The sequence below is a fragment of the Eupeodes corollae genome, chromosome 3 (assembly GCF_945859685.1).
Source record: "Eupeodes corollae chromosome 3, idEupCoro1.1, whole genome shotgun sequence".
NCBI lineage: Eukaryota > Metazoa > Arthropoda > Insecta > Diptera > Syrphidae > Eupeodes > Eupeodes corollae.
In genome coordinates, this window is record NC_079149.1 from 55,144,372 (window position 1) to 55,167,985 (window position 23,614).

Consider the following 23,614-nt stretch of genomic DNA (forward strand, 5'->3'; position numbering starts at 1 on the left):
AAAAATGAAAAAATAGAAAATGTGGAGAGCTTTCAATATCTTGGAAGTATCGTCTCCATCGAAGGCGGAACTGAAAAGGACGTCATCTGCCGCATCGGTAAAGCAAAAGCGATGGGGTTCGCTATGTTGTCGAAAATTTGGAGAAATAACTCTATCACCTTAAGGAGAAAACTACTACTATTTCGCAAAAATGTCGAATCTATGCTTCTTTATGAATGCAGCACTTGAAGGTTACTTCAGCTATTACAAGAAAGCTGCAAACCTTCGGGAACGGATGTCTTCGTAACATCATAAGGATTTTCTGGTCAAACCGTATATCAAATGAAGTCCTTCATAGAAGGACAGGCGAGGAACCTATAGACTTTGTTATATAAAGGCGTGTTATACAATAAAGTAAGATATCGACTTAGCAATTATTTCGTTCTATGCAAAATTTTTTTGGTAACGTTTTAAGATAAAAAAAAAAAACAGTATATAACGTTATCAACAACATTTTGCATAAAATGAAATTATTTTTAAGTCATTACCTTCTTCTATTCTCGAAATACTCGCATCGAACACCAGTTTTTACCAATTTTGTGTAATATTTTTTGTAGATTCTTATTAAAACTAACATTTGGAAATCGGAAATAAGAACTTTTAATATTTAAATTAAACTTATTTTATCGTATAAATTTTGCTGAAATTCTTTAGTTATTGTTTTAGAAAAATTTAAATAACAACTTTTTTTTTACAAAACACGAAAATCTATAACGAACCTCTTCTTGTTCTTGTCCCATCTCTGGGGGCTGGTACTTTAATAATTTTCGGAGTAGACGTAATAATTTTGCTTCTTAATGTTTCTTGTATCAAATTTTTCTAACTATAATTTAACCGAATTATGCTTTAGTGAAATAGAAAGTTACATTCTTCACATATATCAACTCTAACCTAGAGCCTAAATGCATGCTTCTTTTAAGTACCGTAGTCTATTTCACCAAATTACAATCACAAATTTGTAATTGTTAACTACAATTACAAATTTGCAAACTGATTTTCTGTTTCACAAAATCCAATCCAACAAATTTTTAAGAAAAGAGACACAAAGTAGGGGAAATTGTAATTTCCAACTACAAAAAAAAACGTAACGACATTCTTAAACTGGAGACAATATTCTTATTGCAAATAACAAATTGTAATGAAATCTACACATAATTTTCCTATTGTAAGAAATTTTCATAAACTGAAAAAATTGTAAATATATTTGATTCAGTGGAGAACTTAAACTTACAAAAAAAATGTATTTTACAAATTTTTATTTGTAAACTACAAACAAAAAAACGTTTTAGTGAAACACAAATAATGAAATTTGTACAACTACAATTTTGTAAAACAATTATCTCGTGAAACAGAAAAAAACACTTTTTCTACAAATTTGTTAAAAAAGCACTTGTAAGTTATAATTTGTAAGTTGGTGAAACAGACCACAGATATTTATTTTTATGCCATACTACCCGAATGTATAACACAAGATTCTTTTTTTTTCTGCCATTGTAATTCTCAGAATTCACAATCCAGGTAAGATCAAAAAGGGAACTAAAAACTTATTCAATTATTACCAGTTTCTGGTGTGTCTACTAAGTTATTTTAAAAATCTTTTAAATTTCTGTTAATTGCAGAAAATTGACTTAAAATTATCATTTCCACATCCAATATGGTTTGAACTGTAATTTCTTCTTTTAAAAGGGAGATCTTACCTTTAGAGCAACCCATACAAAAATTGACAATGATTCTTCAAATTACAATATTAATGATTGTTATTGTTATCATCGGTAAACTTTTTCTATATACAAACATACAAACATCTATGTATTGTGTACGTACACACACGTGCTGCGAAAATAATATTTTTGTTTTGTTCGAATAATAATACCAAAAGAAAAGAAATAATGAAAACAATATTATGAAAATTCTCAGGGCTTTATTATTTAATTAGTTTATCAATAAGAATATAATATAACATGAAGAATTCTCTCAAATCTCAATCGATAGGTATGACTCAGATCTTAACTAGTTTTAGATAAAAATTGTTGATCTCTCCATAAGAATAAGAGAATAAATCTTACAAAAAACTTTCCCTTTGATATTAAGAGAAGCTTATAGCATGGAACTTCAAACATCATTCCAATCCCCTCTTAAACAACACCAAAGCTATTTATCCAACTCTGAATGGAGCGCGTGTTAAATGCAAAGCCGGAGTTAGCTGCATTTGGGCCTGTAGTAAAAACTTGAATAAAGGCTATAATTTGTTTGAAGTTTACATATATGAATTGCATCAAATTAAATTCTTCGTTTTTTTTTGAACGCGCTTAATTTTCGTTTTCCAATAATGAGATGAAAACCTTGCACGACTTTTTTTTACTCTTATAATGAAATACGATTTAAAATCACTGTCTTTTTTTCAATGGATAAAATGGTAAAAAATGTACTTTTTTAAATCTTTAAATATTTAATTAAAAAAATACTATTAACACGACCTTATGGTAAAAATTGTTTATTAAATCTTAAATCTTTGATAGAAAGCAAACTATAAAAACAAAATCTAATATAAATGCTTTATAAAAGGCTGTACCGTTTCATTTAAAGTTATGGGGTAGTTTTCACCTGCCAAATATCAAGATATATAGCAACTTCAAGACATCTGTTAAAAAAGCGAGCTCTTAATCGAAAACAATGTATGTATGTACATACTTACATATGTATGTATGTATGCATAACAAAACGTTTCTTAAAACAGAAGAAGCCAAACTCTTAATCAATCTGGGCTTCATATATTTGCTCAAAAATATTGCCACAACACATACGATATCTTGTACTTAGTTTTCAAAACAAGTTAATCCATCACTGAATACAACCGACAACGTAAGGCAAGACGGTGGGGCTCATCAGATACCATGATCACTCCCAACTTATACCAATGGAGATCAGTTCAAATTCGAATCGCACGCAAGTGAGAAGTTAGACGACACACGCTTCTTCGGGAGTGACAGATCATTAATTTTTGTTGATATATTTTTCTAATTTGACATAATCAATAAGTTTTAACATAAAACACACACAACCTGTTGTCTAGAGTTTTATTTGCTCAAAGTGGCTTTAAAAAAAAATCTGTCCCTGAGCTTTTGAAAAATTAAAGGTGTTAAATCGAATTCCCTCAGTTTTCGTCTCAGTAGAAGAGAAAAATTAAAATAAGAAGTGAATTCATCACGTTGGGTGCCATCAGAATGATAAATCTAGCTCAAGCCAGATCGACGAGCTATCGATTTGTAGTTTCGCCCACTAACAGCACCATACCCTGATTCCAAAAGTGAAGTGATAACTATAAGCCCTTCCGGAAAAAGGCGGCATATTTCGTGATAATATTTAAAAAAAAATTATAAAAAGTTAATACCCTTTTTTGACAACAATAATTCCGAGGAGTTATTAACAAATTGCTAGAAAATCTCCGCGGAAATTATACAACAAACCTCACATTATGGATATCCATCTAGTTAGGTTAATGATCGCTTGTTGGTCTCTATTGACCTTATGCGTTTGTGTTGCAGTACATTGTAGCCCGGTTTATCCAAGTAAGTAGTACCGTTTATTTTTTTTGTCGATGTTGTTGTTGTATAAATATAACATCAACTGTTAATGATAGAAAACCGGAGACAAATATCTTCTTTCTTTCTCTCTCCTGCCTCGGGTGGCAGCAGCTGCGGCGCGGCGCGGCGGCGTGTCAAATTTAAGTCTTCTCTTTGGCCAGCTGGTTTATAAAGATTGTTGTTTGCATTTTGGCCAAATGTTATTGCACAGTTGTCGTTGACAGAGTAAGTAGTAAATTTATGCAGCTAAACTGGTTTAGCACGACCACTTTAAAGCGCATAAAGAGAGAAAGAAAACAAAACTGGGAACACATCACTATATGGCATAACGGAAACGGGGACATAAAGTTAAAAAAAATCAATAAAAACAAATACCTATACGATAAATGCAACCAATTCCGGACTTAGAGAGGTTTTCTATTTTTACGCAGGTTAGGTACCTTACCTACCACCCATAGCCACTGCTTCATCTAAGTTTGAGCTGTTTGATAGTTGGTTTCATAAAATTGGCCAAAACAATAATGGCTGATGCGAAAAATAACCTAACTGCACATTAATTGTAGTCTTCTGCGATCATCGCATGGTAACAGTGAATAACTCCACATGTCCGCATAGAAAAATAAAAAAAAAGCTAAACAATACCTCATTTATAGTTTGAGAAAATAGTAGAGGTTCCATATCCATATATGTACCTTCCATGAAGAGATATTATAACGATCGGGAGTTCGGGACGGATGTGAATGTACCGTGATATTAATATAAGACTCTAGTGAATGTGCCGGTAGAAAAATGATTATGATGATGAAAAGCTAAAGATAGATTGATGGGAATTGTTACAGATATAAGATTTTTGTATTATTATTTCTTTGCTTTTTTCGCCGTTTCAACGGTAAGGTTTTATTGTACCAGTGAATAAATTACGAATACCGTTTGCGGAAGATATACATAATATCTTTTATAGGTAGACGAACATAAAATATTTATGAGACATTAAATGGGATGGGAGTAATACCTATATCATTTTATCTATCAACCCATCTAGATTGTGTGTGCTATTTGAACAAGAGGGTTTAAGTCTTTATACAAAAATAGAACAATGAGTTATAATTAAGTTATAAACAATGATTTCCTTCCACGAGTTGAATTTTATTTTATTGAATAGCTGTTAATCACATATTGTTATAGACTGTTTGTTTAAGCATTTTTTATAAGCTGCTCTTAAGTGGTTTATTTTATGGCAAAACGCGTGAATCAAGAAACAATAAACATAATGGTTGAAATCTTTTTAATTGAAAATTAAATCGCACATTAAACCGATTAACTTTAAACTATATAAAACTGACCCTATACATATACTACAGCTGCTATGCTGACCTATGTTTAAATTTCGAGGTTAAGTCCACGAAAAAGAAGTTAACGGTTGAGTTAGTTGTGTTTTTGTTTATAAACGCGCGGTGACTCAATTTAATGAGTGATTTTTATTAAATTAAAAATTCGTTTGTATATAGGGTTAAATTGTGTTGCGGTTATTCTTTTCATGGCCATCATTTATTTTTGAAAGAAATCTTGAGAAGTTCGTACTGCAAACTTTAATTTAAAATTAATTTAGCCTAGAGAATAATTACTTGGTTTTTTTGGTCATGTTCTCTAATTTAATTTATTTTTAGGGAAAAAATCAGTTTGAGGACAAAAATACATTAATCCAAAACCAAATTTATGAGTTTTGATTGCTTTTTTTGCTTTGTTTTGAAATGTCACTTTTGAAAGAACGAATTTGTTACTGCTACCAAACTTTACATAATAAAAAATATGATGATCCAATGCTGTTTTATTATCATGATCTGATCCGGATCACATCATGGTGATAATAAAAAGTGGCTAATATTGGCTTTCCAATTACATAATAAAAAAAAAAGAAAAATCAAAATAAGCTTTCGTCATAGCTCCAAAGGCTTATGTACCATTTTTATTTATTTTTGGCCAAAAACTCCATGAATTCCTATATATTTATAAAATTTAGAAAAATGTCAAAATATCGAACAAATAAATGATGAGTTATGTTCATATGTTGAATAAAAACAAACGTAAGACAACACATTGCTTCTGTGTAACCAAATTTTTTATCAACTTTCAATTTAAATTTTAAAAATGCGAAAAAATATGAGAATTCAATTTGAAACTTTCATAGTAGAAATTTGTTTGAAAATTTGAAATTTTCATCAGACCTTTAAGTACAAGTGCTCTTATTAGTTAACAATAAAACAAACGTATTATAAAAAATGGAGTTGGGGGGTAAACTTTTCCACAAAAAATATTCCTAAAGCTAAAATCTTCCAATTTAAAATCTCAATACCGTTATCTCCAATCGGTGAATTAAAACATCGGAACTCAATTGAGTTCTAACTCATTTCTTCGAGATAAAACTTCGATTTATTAGATCCTCACAACTGAGGGTCCAGGATATTAGAACTCGGTTTAGCAATGTTTTTAATTCTTTGATCGATTTAATGACTAGTAATATTGTTGTATTAAATTTAAAGTGACGATTTTTTTTTAATGTGTGATAATAATATATTGTTAGAAAATACAGTAATCAACGTGGACAAGTCCAGCTTACAACAACTTTCAGAATAAAAAATAAACTTAATATGGTTTAAATGTGTAAGTTTCTGAACTATAAGACTTCATAAAAGAACATAAACACCATGAAGAATTTGTCAAGAAATTACATCAAATTTAAAACGTGTATTATATCCATATAAACGTTCCAGGGGAGGCAAAAGGCGCCAAGTGTTTGAATTTCTTTGAACTTAAGGTCCATGAACATTCTAACCGGAGATATTATGTAAATCAACAATGCCATATTATGTCGAGGCACAGTAAAATTTATTGGAATCAAATAAGTAAACATATTAAAAGCAAACCACTTACTCTGTCAACAAATTCTACCGGGTGCTAGAAAGTAGTTTATTATTAATTAAAACTTTGTTTTATTAAACCCAGATCTAAGCCTTAGTCGTTAAAACCCAACAGTAAATGTTCACAAGTTCTAAATATCTTTGAAACTACATTTTCGAGATAAACCGAGAGCTACAAAATCGAGTTATTGATTTTAGAACATTTTCAAAGAATTGGCTGTTAATGTTCTATATATAATTTGAAAAGGTGTTGACTGAGTTTATATAATTGCATACTTAGTTGGCCATGCCGAACTCAGCCGATATCTCAAAAATATGTTGTGAAGCAGGATTCCAACTAATGGCATTAATATAGGGTTTTTCATTTAGAGCACTACAAAAGTTTTTTTTTTTAATAAAACAAAAACGGGTTTGAACATCAATGAAATTATGTATTCCTGTAGAAGTACGTTCGATGCCATTATGTATGGAATTCTATTTCTTTTGCATGGCCACCTGCGCTGAACCCAATTTTCTTCGGTGTTCAAGCATAAATTGGTCGATACTGCTGCAATTTCATGTTCGATACTAGTTCAAAGTTCATCAATCGTCGCTAGCTTGTTGGCATAGACCATAAACTTGACGTAATCCCACATGAAATAGTCTAACGGCGTTAAATCGCTCGACCGAGGTGGCCAAGCGACTGGACCATTTAGTGAAATAATATGTTCTCCAAACTTGGTTTCTAATAAATTGATTGTGACATTTGCTGTGTGGAGTCGTCCTGTTAGAAGCACATGTCATCCAAGTCCATTATCATCTAATTGGGTCTTGATCAACACGGAAGAAGTACGGCCCAATGACGCCGCTGCGCCGGCCGGATGCAATAATGGCTCATGGAGTACGTGTGAATTGCTGCCTGCCCACATTTATTGACGTGGTCATTCAGCCATAAATGAGCCTCATCGCTGAAGATAATTTTTCGATGAAAATCCGAATCATTTTCAAGTTGTTGCTCAGAACACACGACGCTTCACGAACACACGACGCTTCTCGTGGTCAAGCGGCTTCGGTTCTTCCGTCAATTCAACCTTGTGAGGATGTAGGCCAATATCTTTTCGCAAAATTCGCCACAACGGCGTCACGTTTGAAAACGACGTGTGAGAGACACATTTGGGCTTTCAGTAACTGAAGCCTCATCGGCAGCAATATTCTCGACATTACGGGCACTTCTTTATCTCAGTTGTTGATCTGCTAGGACGATTATGATGACTGGACGTAGCGCTCTTAACGTTGAGCCCACTGATTCCCAATTTCGGTAGTAAATTTTAATCATTTCAACTCGTTGTTGGCTCGTATATCATATGAAATGGAAAATCTTACTGAAGGAAGAGGAATGTCAAAAGAACGGCAAGAAATGCAGTCCCTGTTTCTATACTTTTGTAGTGTCACTGTTGAAAAAACCTTTATGTACTATTTTCCAACAACTGATTTCAGCTATTTGGGTAGTTGTCAACTTTAGAGCTGTCATCCTTTTATATATAAAACTATTAAAATGTTTTTATTAAAAAAGCAATAATACACGCTTTACAAACGCATTACTACAAAGAGTTTAATGACTTTTTCATTTCTTGAACTATTGATTATAATTCCCACCGAGATATTTTGATTTGATACCTTAAGAATTATCAAGTCTTATGCTCCACAATCAATTCAACACCTTAAATATGAAATTCGTGACGTTGTCGAGGACAAACAGCTGCGAATGTGCTATTTAGCTGTTTTCATTTTCGTTACATTAAAACATACTTCTTTTTGATATTAAAATGAAACCTCTTTCGGAAAAACATATACCTTCGGAAAATATAATTTGATTACTTGTAACAAACCTTATTGAGCTTTTTGTAATATCATACTGAAAAAAGATAAGAGAAATACTGTTAGTTGACGTACCTGGGACATTGGGGATTTGTATTTTTTTTTATAATGATTTTTTTCTTTAGAGAGAATGACACTTTCAATTATTCTTTTTTAGCGATATTCTTTTGTAAGATTTATTTTATCATTTGCACAGACTTCAATCATGGACTATATCAAATTCATTTTATCTGTCCTGGATATAAAAACATGTATCAACATTAAAAAGATCGTGATATATTAAATGTGGTTGTATTAATTTTACACATTATTTATTATTTAAAAAAACATATGTGTCTTTCAAGGCACGTTCAAATTTATTTGACACTTGAGTGTTTTAAATTAATGATCTCCTATTGTTGTAGTATCTAAATTTTCACTTTAAAACCGCAGTTGTGTTTGTATACACTATTAATGCTTATTTACTGAAATTAGATGTAAATATTTGGTTCAAACATATGTAAAACATAATTAGGTGCAGAATTACTCGTTTTCGTCGCGATGTCAGTTGACTGCAACGATAAGTTGAATTTATTTGGTACTAAATTTTGTTGTTAATGTAGCCTTAGAAAAAATCAATACATATTATTATACTAGAAATAAAAACTTTCAACAAATCTCGGTAACAGAAACAGATTTTGAATTCAAATTTCCAACTTTTCTTAAAATTAAATTGATAACTTTTTTAACAAAACTGAAAAGAAATGCTTTTCACATCTATTAATATGAGAAAAATGAATCTTACCCAAAATATTATTAAAAATATTTTGTTAAAATTCTAGAAAAAACGACAGACGGAAAGGAATTTGAAGGTATCAGTGTTTTAATTTGACCAATTTATTATCTTTGTACCAAAATACTTAACTCGTTGGTGAAATTGATTCCAAATTTAAAAAGAGGCTGGGATTCGACCCACACTGATAACTTCCCATCCCGTCTGTCGATATGTCTTGCTTCAAAGTTTGTAGGTTTTCGTGTTGGGTTAAAAAAGTTGTCAGTTGAATTATTCTTAAGAATTTTAAAATTAAAAAAAAATATTTTTCATATAAAGAAATAGTTTAGTTTGAAAATCTAGTTTTGTTAAGTAGATGTTTTACAAATTGGATTAATGAAATTAATTTGCGTACTGTTAATTATATTTTTCTCGAAACTTTACTTAGTGTTGACAACAATATTTTTCAAATGATAAAGTAGTTTAAAGACAATATCTCAAAGTTTTGGATGGATATTTGAGTCGAAAATCAATTTTTACCAACTTTTATGATTTTTTTTTAGGTTTTTATTATTTGTAAAAAAACTGTCAATTCGATTTTTATCAAAATAAGATCAGATATTAAAAACGTTATTTTTCGTTGCACAAAATTGTCTTGGAGATGAAATCATTTATTAATCGCAAAACTTTCGAAGTGAACATATTTTGCAGTTTTTTTTTATTTATAAACTGTTTATTGGATTTTTTCGAAAAATAAACTGGTTTGGTATCACGTTACAATTTATAATATAAAATTTAATTCAAGTCTCTAGCGTTTTTGGTTCGTGAGATATTTATTGTTAACCAAAATGTTCACATATTTTTTAAAGTGCTATGGTTAAAAAAACACCCATCCAATTTTCTTGAGAGCCCTTACTGCATCTTTTGGCAATATTATCTGAATAACAAAATTTATTTGAAGTCGATATCTGTTCTTGAGCTATAGACGACAAAAGAAACGTCGCAAACGTACGGACGTACGAACGTACGTACACACGCACACACATACATCTTTTATTTCGACTCTAGGGACCTTGAAACGTCGAGAAATGTCAAAATTTTCAATTCGACAAATCGGACCCATTACAATAACTTCCTATGGGAAGTTAAAAATAATCTCTATTCAAAACAAATATAGAGGGTTGCTTCATTTCAAGTGACCTTTAATCATTGGCAACCCCAATAGAATGAATCAATAAAAAATAAACCTTTCATGATTGCTTACTGTAATCATTTTTACTGTAATTGCAATAAAAATGTCAACAAATTGCAAATAGAACCATCAAACAAAAAATGTTTGTTTGGTCTTAGCAACATACAAGACTATAATTAGACCACTTCAACTAGACTCACAGGCCAGAAGATCTCGTTCATGATGCTTAAACTCTGAGGCACTTGAGGCCAAATAAAAAACAATGGTTATCTTGCAGTCTCCAGATGATCACAACAACAAAGTGTAACCATACATCTTTACAAAATCTTATACCAGCATCAGAGTAATTAAACCGATAATGTTTTTCGGTACTGGCGAGGCACAAAGACACACTTCGCCGGAGAGAAGATGTCATAATATCATTATTAAGTAGGTGAATCTTTATTTTTTGAGTCACGGATGCTAAGAAACCAGTGTGGGTCGCATTCCTTTGTGGGTCAGAAGACATGCACTGCACGTTACCTCAATTCAAAATGCAGTTAGAGTTAGTGTAATTCTAACTGGATTCTGATAGTCATAAAGTAGGTCATAAAGAGCCAAGAAGATACATCAAATGTATACATAAATTAACATTTGTACAATTTTTTTTATTCGTTGGCATAAGACGAGAAAAATATACATATCAACAAATTATTCTAGTACAATTACCTTGATATTAATTTTGTATTAATTTGTATTTACTCTTTTAAGCTTTTGACCACAAATCACCTCTGCTGTCGTGATTCCGGTTTTATAAATTGAAGACATTTATACAAGTTTTCACCTGTGTCAATACACGTTTTCATTTGCAGGAATATTATTATTTCTAAAGACTTTTAATAAAAAAATAAAAATCAAAATTAAAATCACGTTTGAGCTTAATATTTATATTTTTGTGTTCATTAGGCTGGTTTTATATATCAAGTTAATTTACTCGGTATTATATACTAGTACTTCCATATTAACACATATATTCGTATAAACTTACTCAAGTACGTATGTATATGTATAAATTCATTGGATCAATAAAATGTTTTTATTGAAATGGTCGTTTATATTTCAATTTGTTTACATGAAGTCTTGATTTTCGGTTTTTTAATAATATTTCATATAACTATTCAACTTACTGAGTTGGGAGCCTTAAACTTGATATTATTTTATATGAACTATCCTAAAGAGATCATTTGTTTAAATATGCATTTTATAGGGTTAAATGTAGAATTAAAATCGGAGTAAAATTCTATTTGTATGATAAAGATCTGTTAACAATTTCAGACGCTCGAATGAAACACAAAAGTTTCAAAACGAAAAAGTATCTGGTAGACCAATTTTCGTTTTATATAAATCTTTAAAGATCAAGTAAAAACTAAAAATAAAAATATACGATGTACTTAAGATTTGTATTCATAAAAAGGCAGGTTATAGCTTTTATTGCTTTTCATCCTTGAAGAGATTTTATTGACAAATTTATTAAAAACTTAAGACTATAAATCATCTTAGAACTAGATTAAAAGAAACTCAATTGTTTAATTTTATGCGATAACATAATTAATGAAAAATTAAGTTTAACGTGTAGATCATTAAATTCAGACCGTATTTATTTTTGGTTGCTACTAATTCATCAAAAGTGAAAGTTTTTTCCGATGTGACCTAAACCGTCGAATCGTATCTGATAATTGAAAAATCAAATTCTGTGTGTTGTACTTAATAATCACAATGATTACACAACGTATCATCAGAACAAAATAATATTTCAAAAATCCACGAAATAACATAAAAGCTACTCATCCGATGAATCACATTAGCTTAGACTCTTGTATTCCTCATCAATGCATCATCATCTTTTACCAAGCTGAGTATAAGATTGCGTGCTTCTTTCTACCGATTATGAAGTAACGTAGGTATAATCACATAACACCTTCAAATCCATTCATAAAGAATTTCGTTACGTATTTGTATAGTACATACATATGTAAGAGTATGTTTATTCAAAAATCAATTTTAAAAAGATTAGTCATTTCACCTTTCAAAAAAAAAATAATCAATTTAAAAACTTTTCGAATAGTGTCAGTAACTAAATGCATATATGTACGTATTATACAAGTTTCTAGATGTGATAAAATCAAAAAAGGTCTTTTGGCTAGAAACAGGAATACACTTTAACCTGTTTTAGAGAGTAGAAGGTGTCACTTGCACAATAAAAAATATACCAGGATAAACTGTATTATTCATCAGAGAGATTTTGAACTTTTCTAGTTTAAAACTATTATTATTAGGGAAATATTTTAAATCTATTTGGCATTGAAATTATAAAAAAGAATTGATTTATTTATTGGCTAACCTTATTCAGGATACCAGTAGTAAATTTGTGAAATAGGCTTGCCGCTGAAATATTATTAGGGAAATATTTTAAATCTATTTGGCATTCAAATTATAAAAAAGAATTGATTTATTTATTGGCTAACCGCTGAAATAAAAATTATTTTTTTGAAAAGATAGAATTCAAATAATTAATTTTTGAAATTTCATGGCCAACGCAGCGTTACTGTTTTCAAAGTTCCCTTTTTTTAAAGTAGGTGCTAGAATACCACAAATAAAATGCTACCAAAAAACCTATAAGCATTTATAATGTTAAGTTAATGAATGTTTGTATATGTTATAAATGCGTTTCTTGAAAAAAAAAAATTAAAAATGATGTGGATGCGACCCACACTCATAACTTCCCATACCGTTTGCCAATGATATTCATAACAATATTTTGTGTGAGATAAATAATTTGAAGTCAATATCTTTCTTTGTTCTCTTAATACTTGAGTAGGAAACCAGTTTTTGTTGTTTTTGCAGGTTTTATTGTTTTGTCAGTTGAATGTTTCTAAAAAAATAACTAAAAATTATCAACAATATTTTGCATATGATGAAACAGTTTAATCTCAAAATCTATTATTGTTCAAGATATTTTTAGTCGCCCACCAATTTTGTAGCATTTCTTGTGAAAAAAACTGACTTTAATATTTTTTATCAATATTTTATTAAAAGTTAAAATTAGTTTCAAGTCAATATTGTTCTTAATTTTTGAAAAGATATTTGAGCCTTAAATCAATCTTTACCAAGTTTTGTTAATGGTTTTGGTTTTTGAAAAACCGTCAATTCGATTTTTCTCGAAATGTCAAAAAAGTTGGTCTTCGTTTTGGGAATTTTTTGTTCGTAAAATGTTTGAGGTGAAAATTATTTTTTTTTGTTTTTTGGGTTTAGAAAAAAACGTTAATTGATTTTTTAAAAAAGTACATCAGTTATTATGACGGTAATTCTTATGGTAATTCAAAATTTAATTGAAGTTGGTAGCGTTATTAGTTTGTGAGATATTTTTCGGGAGTCCTTCTGCATGTCTGTATAACAAAATTCATTTGAAACCGACATTTCTTAAGATATGGACGATGAAAATAGTTTCCTGAACGTACGAACTAACTTACACATGCACGCACAGACATCTCTATTAAAAAATGTTTATTAAAACGTCGAGAAATGTCAAAATGTTCAATGTGACAAATTACAATGACTTCCTATGTAAAGTTAAAAATAGCTTGTTCCCTATTATACATTTTACGATGAGACCAGCGATTAACAGTCGGTCGGTAGTGTTTTAAAAGTTCCTAAAATTCCTGTCGAAAAACATTAAAATGTTAAGTAAACGAAACTTTGAATATGTGTTAGATGAGTTTTTTTTGAAATAAGTGACAGGGAGTTTTTTGTTGTAACTTGTTGAACTTCTATCAAAAAATCCATCAAATTAATAGTATGTTTATGGAAGTTGGTTGATACTTTTTTTTATCGATGGTAACCTAGAGAAATGATACAAATTAAATACAAACTGTAGAGAACTAGTTTCTATTGTGATTAACAACTCTCAACCATTGCTGTGTACAAGTCATTTTAGGAATGGAGGGGACCTTAAGTTTTTATTCCGAATCCAAACGGACAAGATCAAATCTTGGAGGATTTGTCACATAAGAAGCAGTACCCGTGAACAAACATTTAGGTGGCATAGAAAGGGATTGAACCCAAGTCCTTTACCATAACTGTCCTTAGCACAAAATATTAAGCCATTGTTTTCCTTATTACTCATTGAAATTTACTCAAATTCCTGTTACGTTACTGAGCTCTAATGCTTGTACTTATAATACCCAGTTGAATCTATATAAATGTTTTAAAGGGTTTCTTTTTTCATCCTACAAATTGATTTGAAAAAAAAAATCTCTATGGCCAGTACTATGTCTATTGTTATTTAAATTACCCAACATTACTATAATTATATAGATTAGTACGCTTGGTAATCAAAATGAAGATTCAAATTTTATTTGACTTGCTAAACAAAATATTCGTAAAAGCGAAACTACATTGAATCAAAGAATTTTAAAATTGAATCACTAGGATATTATTAAAGCTATCAATAAGTCGTGCTTCGCATCACCCGCGTTGACCAAAATGTATTGCTATAAACTGTATTTTACATACATATATGTAAATTCTGCTTTTTCAAAAGTTTTGACAATTCAAACAAATGATAAAATTGACTCATTTTATTATATTGATTTTTCCTCAATAAAACGATGCTTAGGTAATTCTTTTAAAGCCATTATGACCGGAAATACTTTTTTCTTGAACAATAGATTTTTTTAACAATCCCATAAATTAATTAAAACTCCAAGACAACAACTTATGGTATTTCACACAATTTTAATCATTGAAAAATTTAAAAATCATGTCAAGCTTTTAATAAACATAATGATGCTGTTATAGTTTTTTTTTGTTCTTTAAGAAAGATAACCTTTGTTAATAAATTTTGTTTACATTTGGTTTGGTGATTAAATCTCATCGTATACCAATCTACAATCGATCGGACCCTTGTATTTGAAATTCTGAACAAAGGTACAATATTTAACCAATAAATTTTGTTCTAAAAAGATAAATAAAAAACAAAGTCCTATTTTTAGACTAATTATAATTAAATGTGATTTCCTTGTTTACCATTATTTTACTTTTTTCAAAGAAATTTGACACAATTTTCTTATGACAATAATAAACTTGAAAATATAGATAAAACGGGATTTGTTTAAACAAAAACAAAAACAAATTGTGTCACCAATTCCTAATTGGTTTTGTTGTTCAAATAAATTAGATTTTGTTTAAAATTTGGTGAGCTATAAAAAACAATGTGTTATTATCCAATTTAAAAAAAAAGAGACTCATCAATGTTCTATCTTTACAAAATTTTAATTGTGTTACAGTTTCTGTTGATTGTATTTGTTAAATTGTTATTTATATGCATTTGAGAAAATATGTCGAGATAAAGAACGAGATGCATGAAATCACTTACGTACATAAATAAATACTCGTTTGTTCATAATTCGATATATTTATGAATGACCCCTTTTGTTTTTCGGTCAGACCCTGTTCCAAATATTGAATATAATGATCCATCATAACACATTCATTAATTTTCAAAGTCAAGTAAGCTTATTATTAGCTACGTACGAGTCTTTACGTATTATGTTTGTATAAACAGTATTTCTTATATTGACAACCATTAATTATTATTGCAAATAATATCAAGAAAAAAAAACAATTCTTGACTTTTGTTTGCTATTTATTGGCAATGAAGAGTCAATAGGCCAACAATAACAACAACATTAACAAATGTCTTTACATTTCACGCTATAACTTACAATACAACTTCTATTTAAGTATATTTGCATCGTTGAACATAAAACGTTCATATTCCAAATCATTAAAACATTCAATAATTTAGTAGTTAGTTTTTACTCTGCGTATCATGTTTAGAAGAGAATTGAAAATTAATATATATAAATATGTATGTCAAAATAAACTTTTTAAAAATAGTAACTAAAAAATAATAAAGTTTTTCAATTATAGTGCTACAATTTTTTTTTTTCATAAAACAAAAACGGTTTTGGATATCAATGAAATTCCTCATTCCAATTCAAATTTCATCCAATTGGGTCTAAAAATCATTTTCAAGTTGTTTCTCAGCCCAATTCCAGTGGATTCAAATTTGTCCACTAGATGCGCTCTTAACGTTGAGGCCACTGACTCCGAATTTCGGTAGTAAATTTTAATATTTTCAACTCTTTGTTGGCTCGTATATCTTTCCATTATGACATTTCAAAATTAAGTGAAAAGAAATATAAAAAAAGCGGCAAGAAATATGGCGTCGTTTACTGTCCCTGTCGCTCTACTTTTGTAGCATCCCTGTTGAAAAATCCTGTACATAACTCAGATCAACAGTTATTGTAAGTATTAACAACGCAAAAAGTAACGGGTTCTTAGATATTTGGAGATGTTGAGATGGTTGCTCATTTTAACTTAAAAATTAAAATGTTAACTTTCCATTTGTATACGTCTGTCGAGATTACCTTAATTTTAAAAAAGTCAAAACATTTCTTTGTTCTCATAATACTTGAGTCGAAAACCATTTCTTACTAGTTTTTGTTGTTGTTTTTGAAGGTTTGGCAAAAAAGTTCTAAAGTGGATTTTTCTGTGAAATTAACTTTAAGTTAACAACAATATATTGCATATCATAAAATATATTTGATTAAACATTTTTTTTTGTAGAAATTTTTAGTCAGAAATCAATTTTTACAAATTCCATTACACATTTTTTTTTTAAGTTTTTATTTCTAAAACGAGAAATACCGATTGTATTTTTGTAAGAAAAATACATTGTGTAAACAACAATATTTAGCATGACGTCATTTTTGAGGAAATATCATTTTTTGTTTGCATAACATTCGAGATAACAAATTTTATTTTTTTTTGATTTTTCAAACAACCGTTTATTTTATCATTTCGGTATCATCTTTTAGGTGGTCAGCTCTTGAAACTTACACTCCACTTGCTATCCCTCTTAAAACCTTTTATCTAATTTATAATGACCTTGAAACTTCGAGTCTTTTTTAAAAATTATCAATTTAGCAATTCAGACAGATTACAGTAACTTCCTATGGGAATCTTATAACCTACCTATACTCTTGGTATGTATGTATGAATTTTCTGCTTGTACAGTTTACTCTTTTGATCAGTAAAATACAAAATTATTAGTCGAAATCAAAAGTAAAATATTCGGTTGATGTAAGGTGACAGTCATAATTGTGATAAATAATACCTGGAATAAGAAAAATGAAATGGCCAATTTTGCATGAAGTTGACGTATTTTTGTATGATTTAAAATATAGTTACCAGACGCAACTTCTTTTGCTTTTTTGTTATTAATTTCAAGATTTTGTTTTAATTTTTTTTAGGATGGTAAATTCTTTTGAAAATTCATACATTAGAAGAAGTGACCTTTATAAAGCATGTACGACTTAGTATATCGTAATATTCGAAAGCTTTTAAGACAAGTTAAGAAGCAGCCGCACCTTAGTGCCCCAAAACTTGCTGCAGAAGCAGAAAAGTGCCTTGGGAAAAAATCAGACCCAGAAACAGTGAGAAATGTCTTAAGAAAACATAACTTCAACGGTCGAGTTGCGCGGAAGAAACCTTTCGTGAGTAAAATTAACAAGAAAAAACGCGTTATGTTCGCCAATACATATAAGAACGAAGATTTTGCTTTCTGGAGTAAAGTAATTTTTACGGACGAAAGCAAATTCAATGTTTTTCGTTCCGATGGGCGTTCATATGTTTGGAGAAAACCCAATGAAGAGCTTCGGGAAAGAAATTTGAGACCAACAGTAAAGCACGGTTCAGGATCAGTAATGGTATGGGGTTCAATGTCAGCAGCAGGACCCGGAAAACTTCACGTAATTGAAGGCATAATGGACCACAAATATTATCTCAATATTTTAAGATCAAATCTGGCGGAAACTGCTGATAAACTGGGACTTTCGGAGGATTATTATTTTTACCAAGATAATGATCCTAAGCATAAGGCGTATAATGTTCGAAGTTGGTTGCTGTACAACTGTCCTCACGTGCTGGAAACGCCCCCGCAATCTCCTGACCTTAACCCTATAGAACATCTGTGGAGCTATTTAGAAGAAAAATTGAGAATTCAGGACATCAGAAACAAAAACGACTTAATTGCCAGCTTGAAAAACGAGTGGGACAAAATTTCGCCAGATTACTGTCAAAAACTAGTCAAATCCATGCCTAACCACTTGAAAGCAGTAATAAGCCAGAAGGGCCTTCCCACCAAATATTAAATTATTAAGATAAAGCTTGTAATACATTTTATTTTCATATTTACATGTTTGTCCCATTATTACTTTGAGGTGAAATATCTGAGTTGTTTAACGTAATATTTTTTTTATCAAACTTATAATTTATGAATCTATGCAATTTTTGTTATTCAATAAACTAATAATATAAACAATTTAATTTAATATCTATTTGTTATATTGCATGTATAGGTTTCCAGAGAAGGGCTTTTGTTTTTCAAATTTGCATGTGTCCCATTATTACTTTGAGCCACTGTATAACACTCGTCAAATAGATCGCTGCTGTCAACATCTCACCGTAAATCCAAAGTTTTGTTTGGAGTTCATTTAAAGCTTCTTGTATTCGTTTAAGAGAAGTTGTGTAACCTAAAAATGTCGCTTTTAATAATTGTCTATTATTATCTCGCTTATTTAATTATTAAAGGGTTTCCAATAGAAACTTGACAATTTTGAAATTAAAATTGTGAACGCACCCTTTCACTGCTTATCAAATTGTCATTGTCAATTCATTCAGTAAAATTAAAATTTTTCAACTGGTAATATTCTACCGAAATTCGGAGTCAGTGACAGCAACTTTAAGTGCACAAATGTTAAAAATGAGACAAAAAGTTAATCAAAGTTTCAAAAACATCGCTGACATTCAGGCGTTTCCGTAGCTTTTGGGTATCGCTCAGACAATACTTTGGTTTGTTTTGCTTATAAGACAGTTCGTTAAAACCAATACATTAAAAAAAATAGTTCATTTGAAGCTACGTTCGTACCTGGATTGGCCTCAATGGCTTCGTTAACAAACAAAATATGCGTTATGTTGGGTATATTGAAAATCTACATTTGTTGCGATTTGCATGTCTGACGTGTTACTAGCCCATATTTTTTTTTGACGATAACGTTCGTTACTGCTAATGGCCAGATTTATCAACGATTATTTTTGGCCCATATCGGAAGATATGGTCTTAGACTACATGTGGTTTCACAAGGATGGTGTCATAAGCCAACACAAGACACCTTATAATTAGTTTATTGAAAAGTAAGTTTGATGAGCAATTTGTTTAAAGAAATAAACAAGTTAATTGGCCACTTCGTTACTTGCTTCTAGACTTTTTTGGGACTACGTCAATTCATTGTTTTATACCAATAAACCGACAACTTTAAAAGAGCTCAGAGCCAACATTGAACTAATCGACATTTACCAAAGTGTGAACGGCGTCCATAAATTGCGTTTTTTGTTTAAAGTTCGCCAAGCCCTTTTCTACCTTCAAACTCGTACATTTGGATAGTTTTTACACACATATGTTAAGGAAAAATATTATCATTGTTTTCTATTAAGCGATTATATTTAATCAAACTTCTGTGTCTCTAGATCTAATCTCATTGTAAGCTTAAGCTGCAGTAACCAACTTTTGTTTTAATTGCATTCTAAAATTAGAATTATGTCTTGAAATTACAAGTATTTTGAATAACACAATTATTTTATGGCCTTATATTGTCAATAGCACATAGTGTATTCAAGTAAAAGCCGGCAAATTTATTTTGTAGGTAAAGCCATAACAAATTTGTAATAAAACTATAAAAGCGCTGATAGAATTTATGAGTTTTTGGTTTATGCATATCATGTTTTCTAAATATGAAACTAAAGACACATACATTCATGTCCCCAATTATTTTATATTTGTTTTAAATACATCTGTGTTCTAATTTCCTATTAAAATTAGTGTCAAGCTATGTTTAGTTTTTGTTGTGATAAAACTCCCACTTTCTATAGTTTACGTCTATAATCGAAACACTTCAAGACTTCAACCGTCTGTACATATATGTAAATATGTATAAGCTTATAATGCAAATAACATCATTAATAATTTACTTTTTCCTAACATTATATCTCAGACTATATGAGGCGCTTCATTCATTATCCAGAGTTAGAAGTGTTGTTTTGTTAAAATTAGAGGTTTCAGTACATGTGGGGGTTTATAGTCTTATTCAATGTCATTTAAACAACTTGTGGGAGAATAATCTATAGTCATTCATTGTCTAATTGACTTATCGTTTTACTTGAATTGAATAGATAACAGTATAATTAACATCATTGGAATTGGGTCATTGAGTGCATGTTTGAGCTCATATTAAAAAATTAAAATTGCAACTTTATATTGATAGCAAGACAAGTGATATTATAAAATAATAACTTAAAATTTGTCAACATGTCACAGGTCTGGAGAATCTTAAAAATATAGATGCAATAAAATATAAAATTAAGGCTAAAGTCATTAAGGTGGAGCTATTTTTAGCGAACTTTTTCAAATGATTGTTCCCAACTCATGGCCAATGTTTAATGGTTTCTCTAACTTATAAACAGATATTATTATTTTATTTCATTAAACTTCGATAAGGTTAGAAATGTTGTTGAATTGAAAGGGATAGCTAAAGATGTTAATTTTTCGTCAACACACGTATTTAGAAGGTTGAAATGTATTTTTTTCGAAATAACTATTTAGATAATTGACTGAAGTAACAGACGAATTGTCAGTTTTTTATGTTGAAAAGAAAAGGATGATTTATAAAGAATACATTTTAGGATTAAACCTCTTCTTTTACATACTGTCTAAAAAAAACGTATACTCACTTTTTTAATCAAGGTTGAAAAAAAATGTACTTCAATTTTGTCTTATTTTACATATGTTATGATATATTGACTCTTATATCACACTCAAAGTACATACACCAAATTACAGACACGTAGCCTTTCTACGGGGTTAACTTATCTCATAGAATGCGACAAAATTTAATTAATTTAAAGTTCAAAGAAAATAAGGTGTTAAAAAAGGGAAGCATAATTTTTTTTATAATTTGGTTTCTCATAACGTTGACGTGGGAGGAAAAAAAGTTAAAATACATAAAGTTCGATACACTTTTAATATTTCCACAAAAAAAAACTTTAAGAAGCTTAACTTTTCTTGGTCCTCTCAAAATTATAAACAATATTTTGTTTCTTCCATATCGCTAATTGCTCATTAGACAAAGTTTTTAAACTTTTCAATTTTCAGTGAAAGGTGGTCAACAAAAAATGGAAACCTCAAAATGTTAAGTAAGATAAATAGATTACCATTGCCTCATTATCGTCATTATGTGGGTAGACCTCTTTACTTAAAACCGGGTGCAATTGTTATTAGTAACTCTTCCTCTTAGCAGAGATAGTGTCTGGTTCTGGCAGGGCTTTAATCATTAAGGTTATTTGTTTCGTTTCGAAATTAGTTCGTAGCTGAATGCTGAATGAATAGTTATTGGAAAATGTTGGAAATTTTTATACAAATTTGTTTCGGTTCGTCACTGTCAAACAAAAAGTTCTAATAACGTGCTCATAAATAAAAGGCAGTAATATAATGAATAGCATTATGGGTTGGGTGTTCATCATAAACAGATGCACCAGTTGCTTGCTTTCTCTATCACCGTTGAATTGAAACGAAGGGCTATACTTAGTCTGTTCTTTGATCTAGATAACTTTAAGTGCACCTTTCTAAGTATCTTTTTCCATTGATCCAGAATTGTAATTGCAAATACAAAATTTCAAACTAGGCCACTTTAATTCGTACCTATAAAGTCATCGGTAGAGTTGATAACTGTATATAATATATACCCATACAATTAGTATTCTACATAAAATTGCTCATACACAAAAAAACTTTTTTTCTAAATAATTTATTGACAATGTGTTAATTAACAAAAAAATATTGCTGGCCATACAAGCCACTGCCTCGGCCGCAGCCGCCGCGCTGTTGTTAATTTATCTCGTTCCAATACTAATTAACTCACACTATGTACCATTTATTAATGCTCATCACCCAGAGTTTTCATCAAACATTATTTAACCTTAACCCTGGACGTCAATTAAATCTTCGCCTATATCTATATAAAATATAGATGTATGGTAAGACATGGATAGATATGGTCTCATGATACTTAGTTGATATACAAAAACCTAATCATCCAGAGTGTTCATAAATCGAGTTACACCCACGCTGAAGAATCATACCAAGTCGAAAATAGATACGGACATTTATAGCTCTTAAAATGAATTTCTACTTATAATAATATTAAATTTCCAATTTTTTATATTAAACTATATATATGTAAGTATATATGTAACTATAAAGATACGAAGCGCGCCTCAACTACTGCGTGTGCCTCGTTTAGAGTATATCTTTTCTTTTTGCCATCCATTATAATAATAGGTATCTGTACATATACAGAAATGCTCCATTTATTACTCAAAACGTTCGTCGCGGTAATTAAATTTATGCAGATAGTGACTTGGTTGGTTTGTGAGGTCGGCTGCCAATGACCCTAGGCAGGCTGGCAGAAGTAGATTCGATAATATCATGGGACAATGTAATTCAGTTAGTTCGATGTTGATGTTCACCATCGACAATAAATTGGTCAGGCGCAACATTATTTGGCCTGCGAGTATCTACAGAGGAGTAACGAATCAGTTCGACTACACAAATTAACAAATCATAGTAATGTACTTGGATAGAGTTTAATAGTACACTGAACAAAATTCATGAACAATTAAAAAAATATTTAACCCTTTTGAACATGGTTCGGTTACATTCATATTTGTCCCACTAGTGTTTTAATAATACTAAGGCATGAAAAAACGCTACCTTCTGAATTGGGTGAAAGTTCTTCCTAGTTCTTGAAAGATGTGTTTATACACAATTTGTCAGTAATTTTTGTTCTACGAATTCCTTGTAAAGGCTTTTTCAATGAGGACGGGAAGATGTTGAAATGTATGCTATTAAATGTGGAATAAGACATCATTCAAATGTACGTATCGGCTTCTTACGATGTAACGGATCCGAGTGGTCCAATTTTCAATTACTTTCCGCATAGTTCCAGCTGAATTTGAGTAATGGCCTGTGTAATGTTCACCTTTACGGCATCAGTCGCTTGTGGTGTATTCGCATAGACCTGTGACGGTTATTAGTCTAGCGGTATCAAGTCGCATG

General features: G+C 30.2%; 1 protein-coding gene across 2 annotated transcripts in view; it reads left to right on the plus strand.

Annotated features, from left to right (window-relative positions):
* The first annotated feature begins 2,994 nt into the window (after nt 1–2,994).
* Nucleotides 2,995–23,614, plus strand: part of LOC129951412 (uncharacterized) — a 38,016-nt gene continuing 17,396 nt past the window's right edge. The window contains exon 1 of one of the 2 annotated variants that reach the window (XM_056063540.1): nt 2,995–3,608. In XM_056063540.1, coding sequence (XP_055919515.1) covers nt 3,515–3,608 — 94 coding nt within the window. In that variant the 5' untranslated portion in view covers nt 2,995–3,514. The remainder of the gene's footprint in view (nt 3,609–23,614) is intronic. The other variant, XM_056063541.1, reaches the window with a different exon arrangement.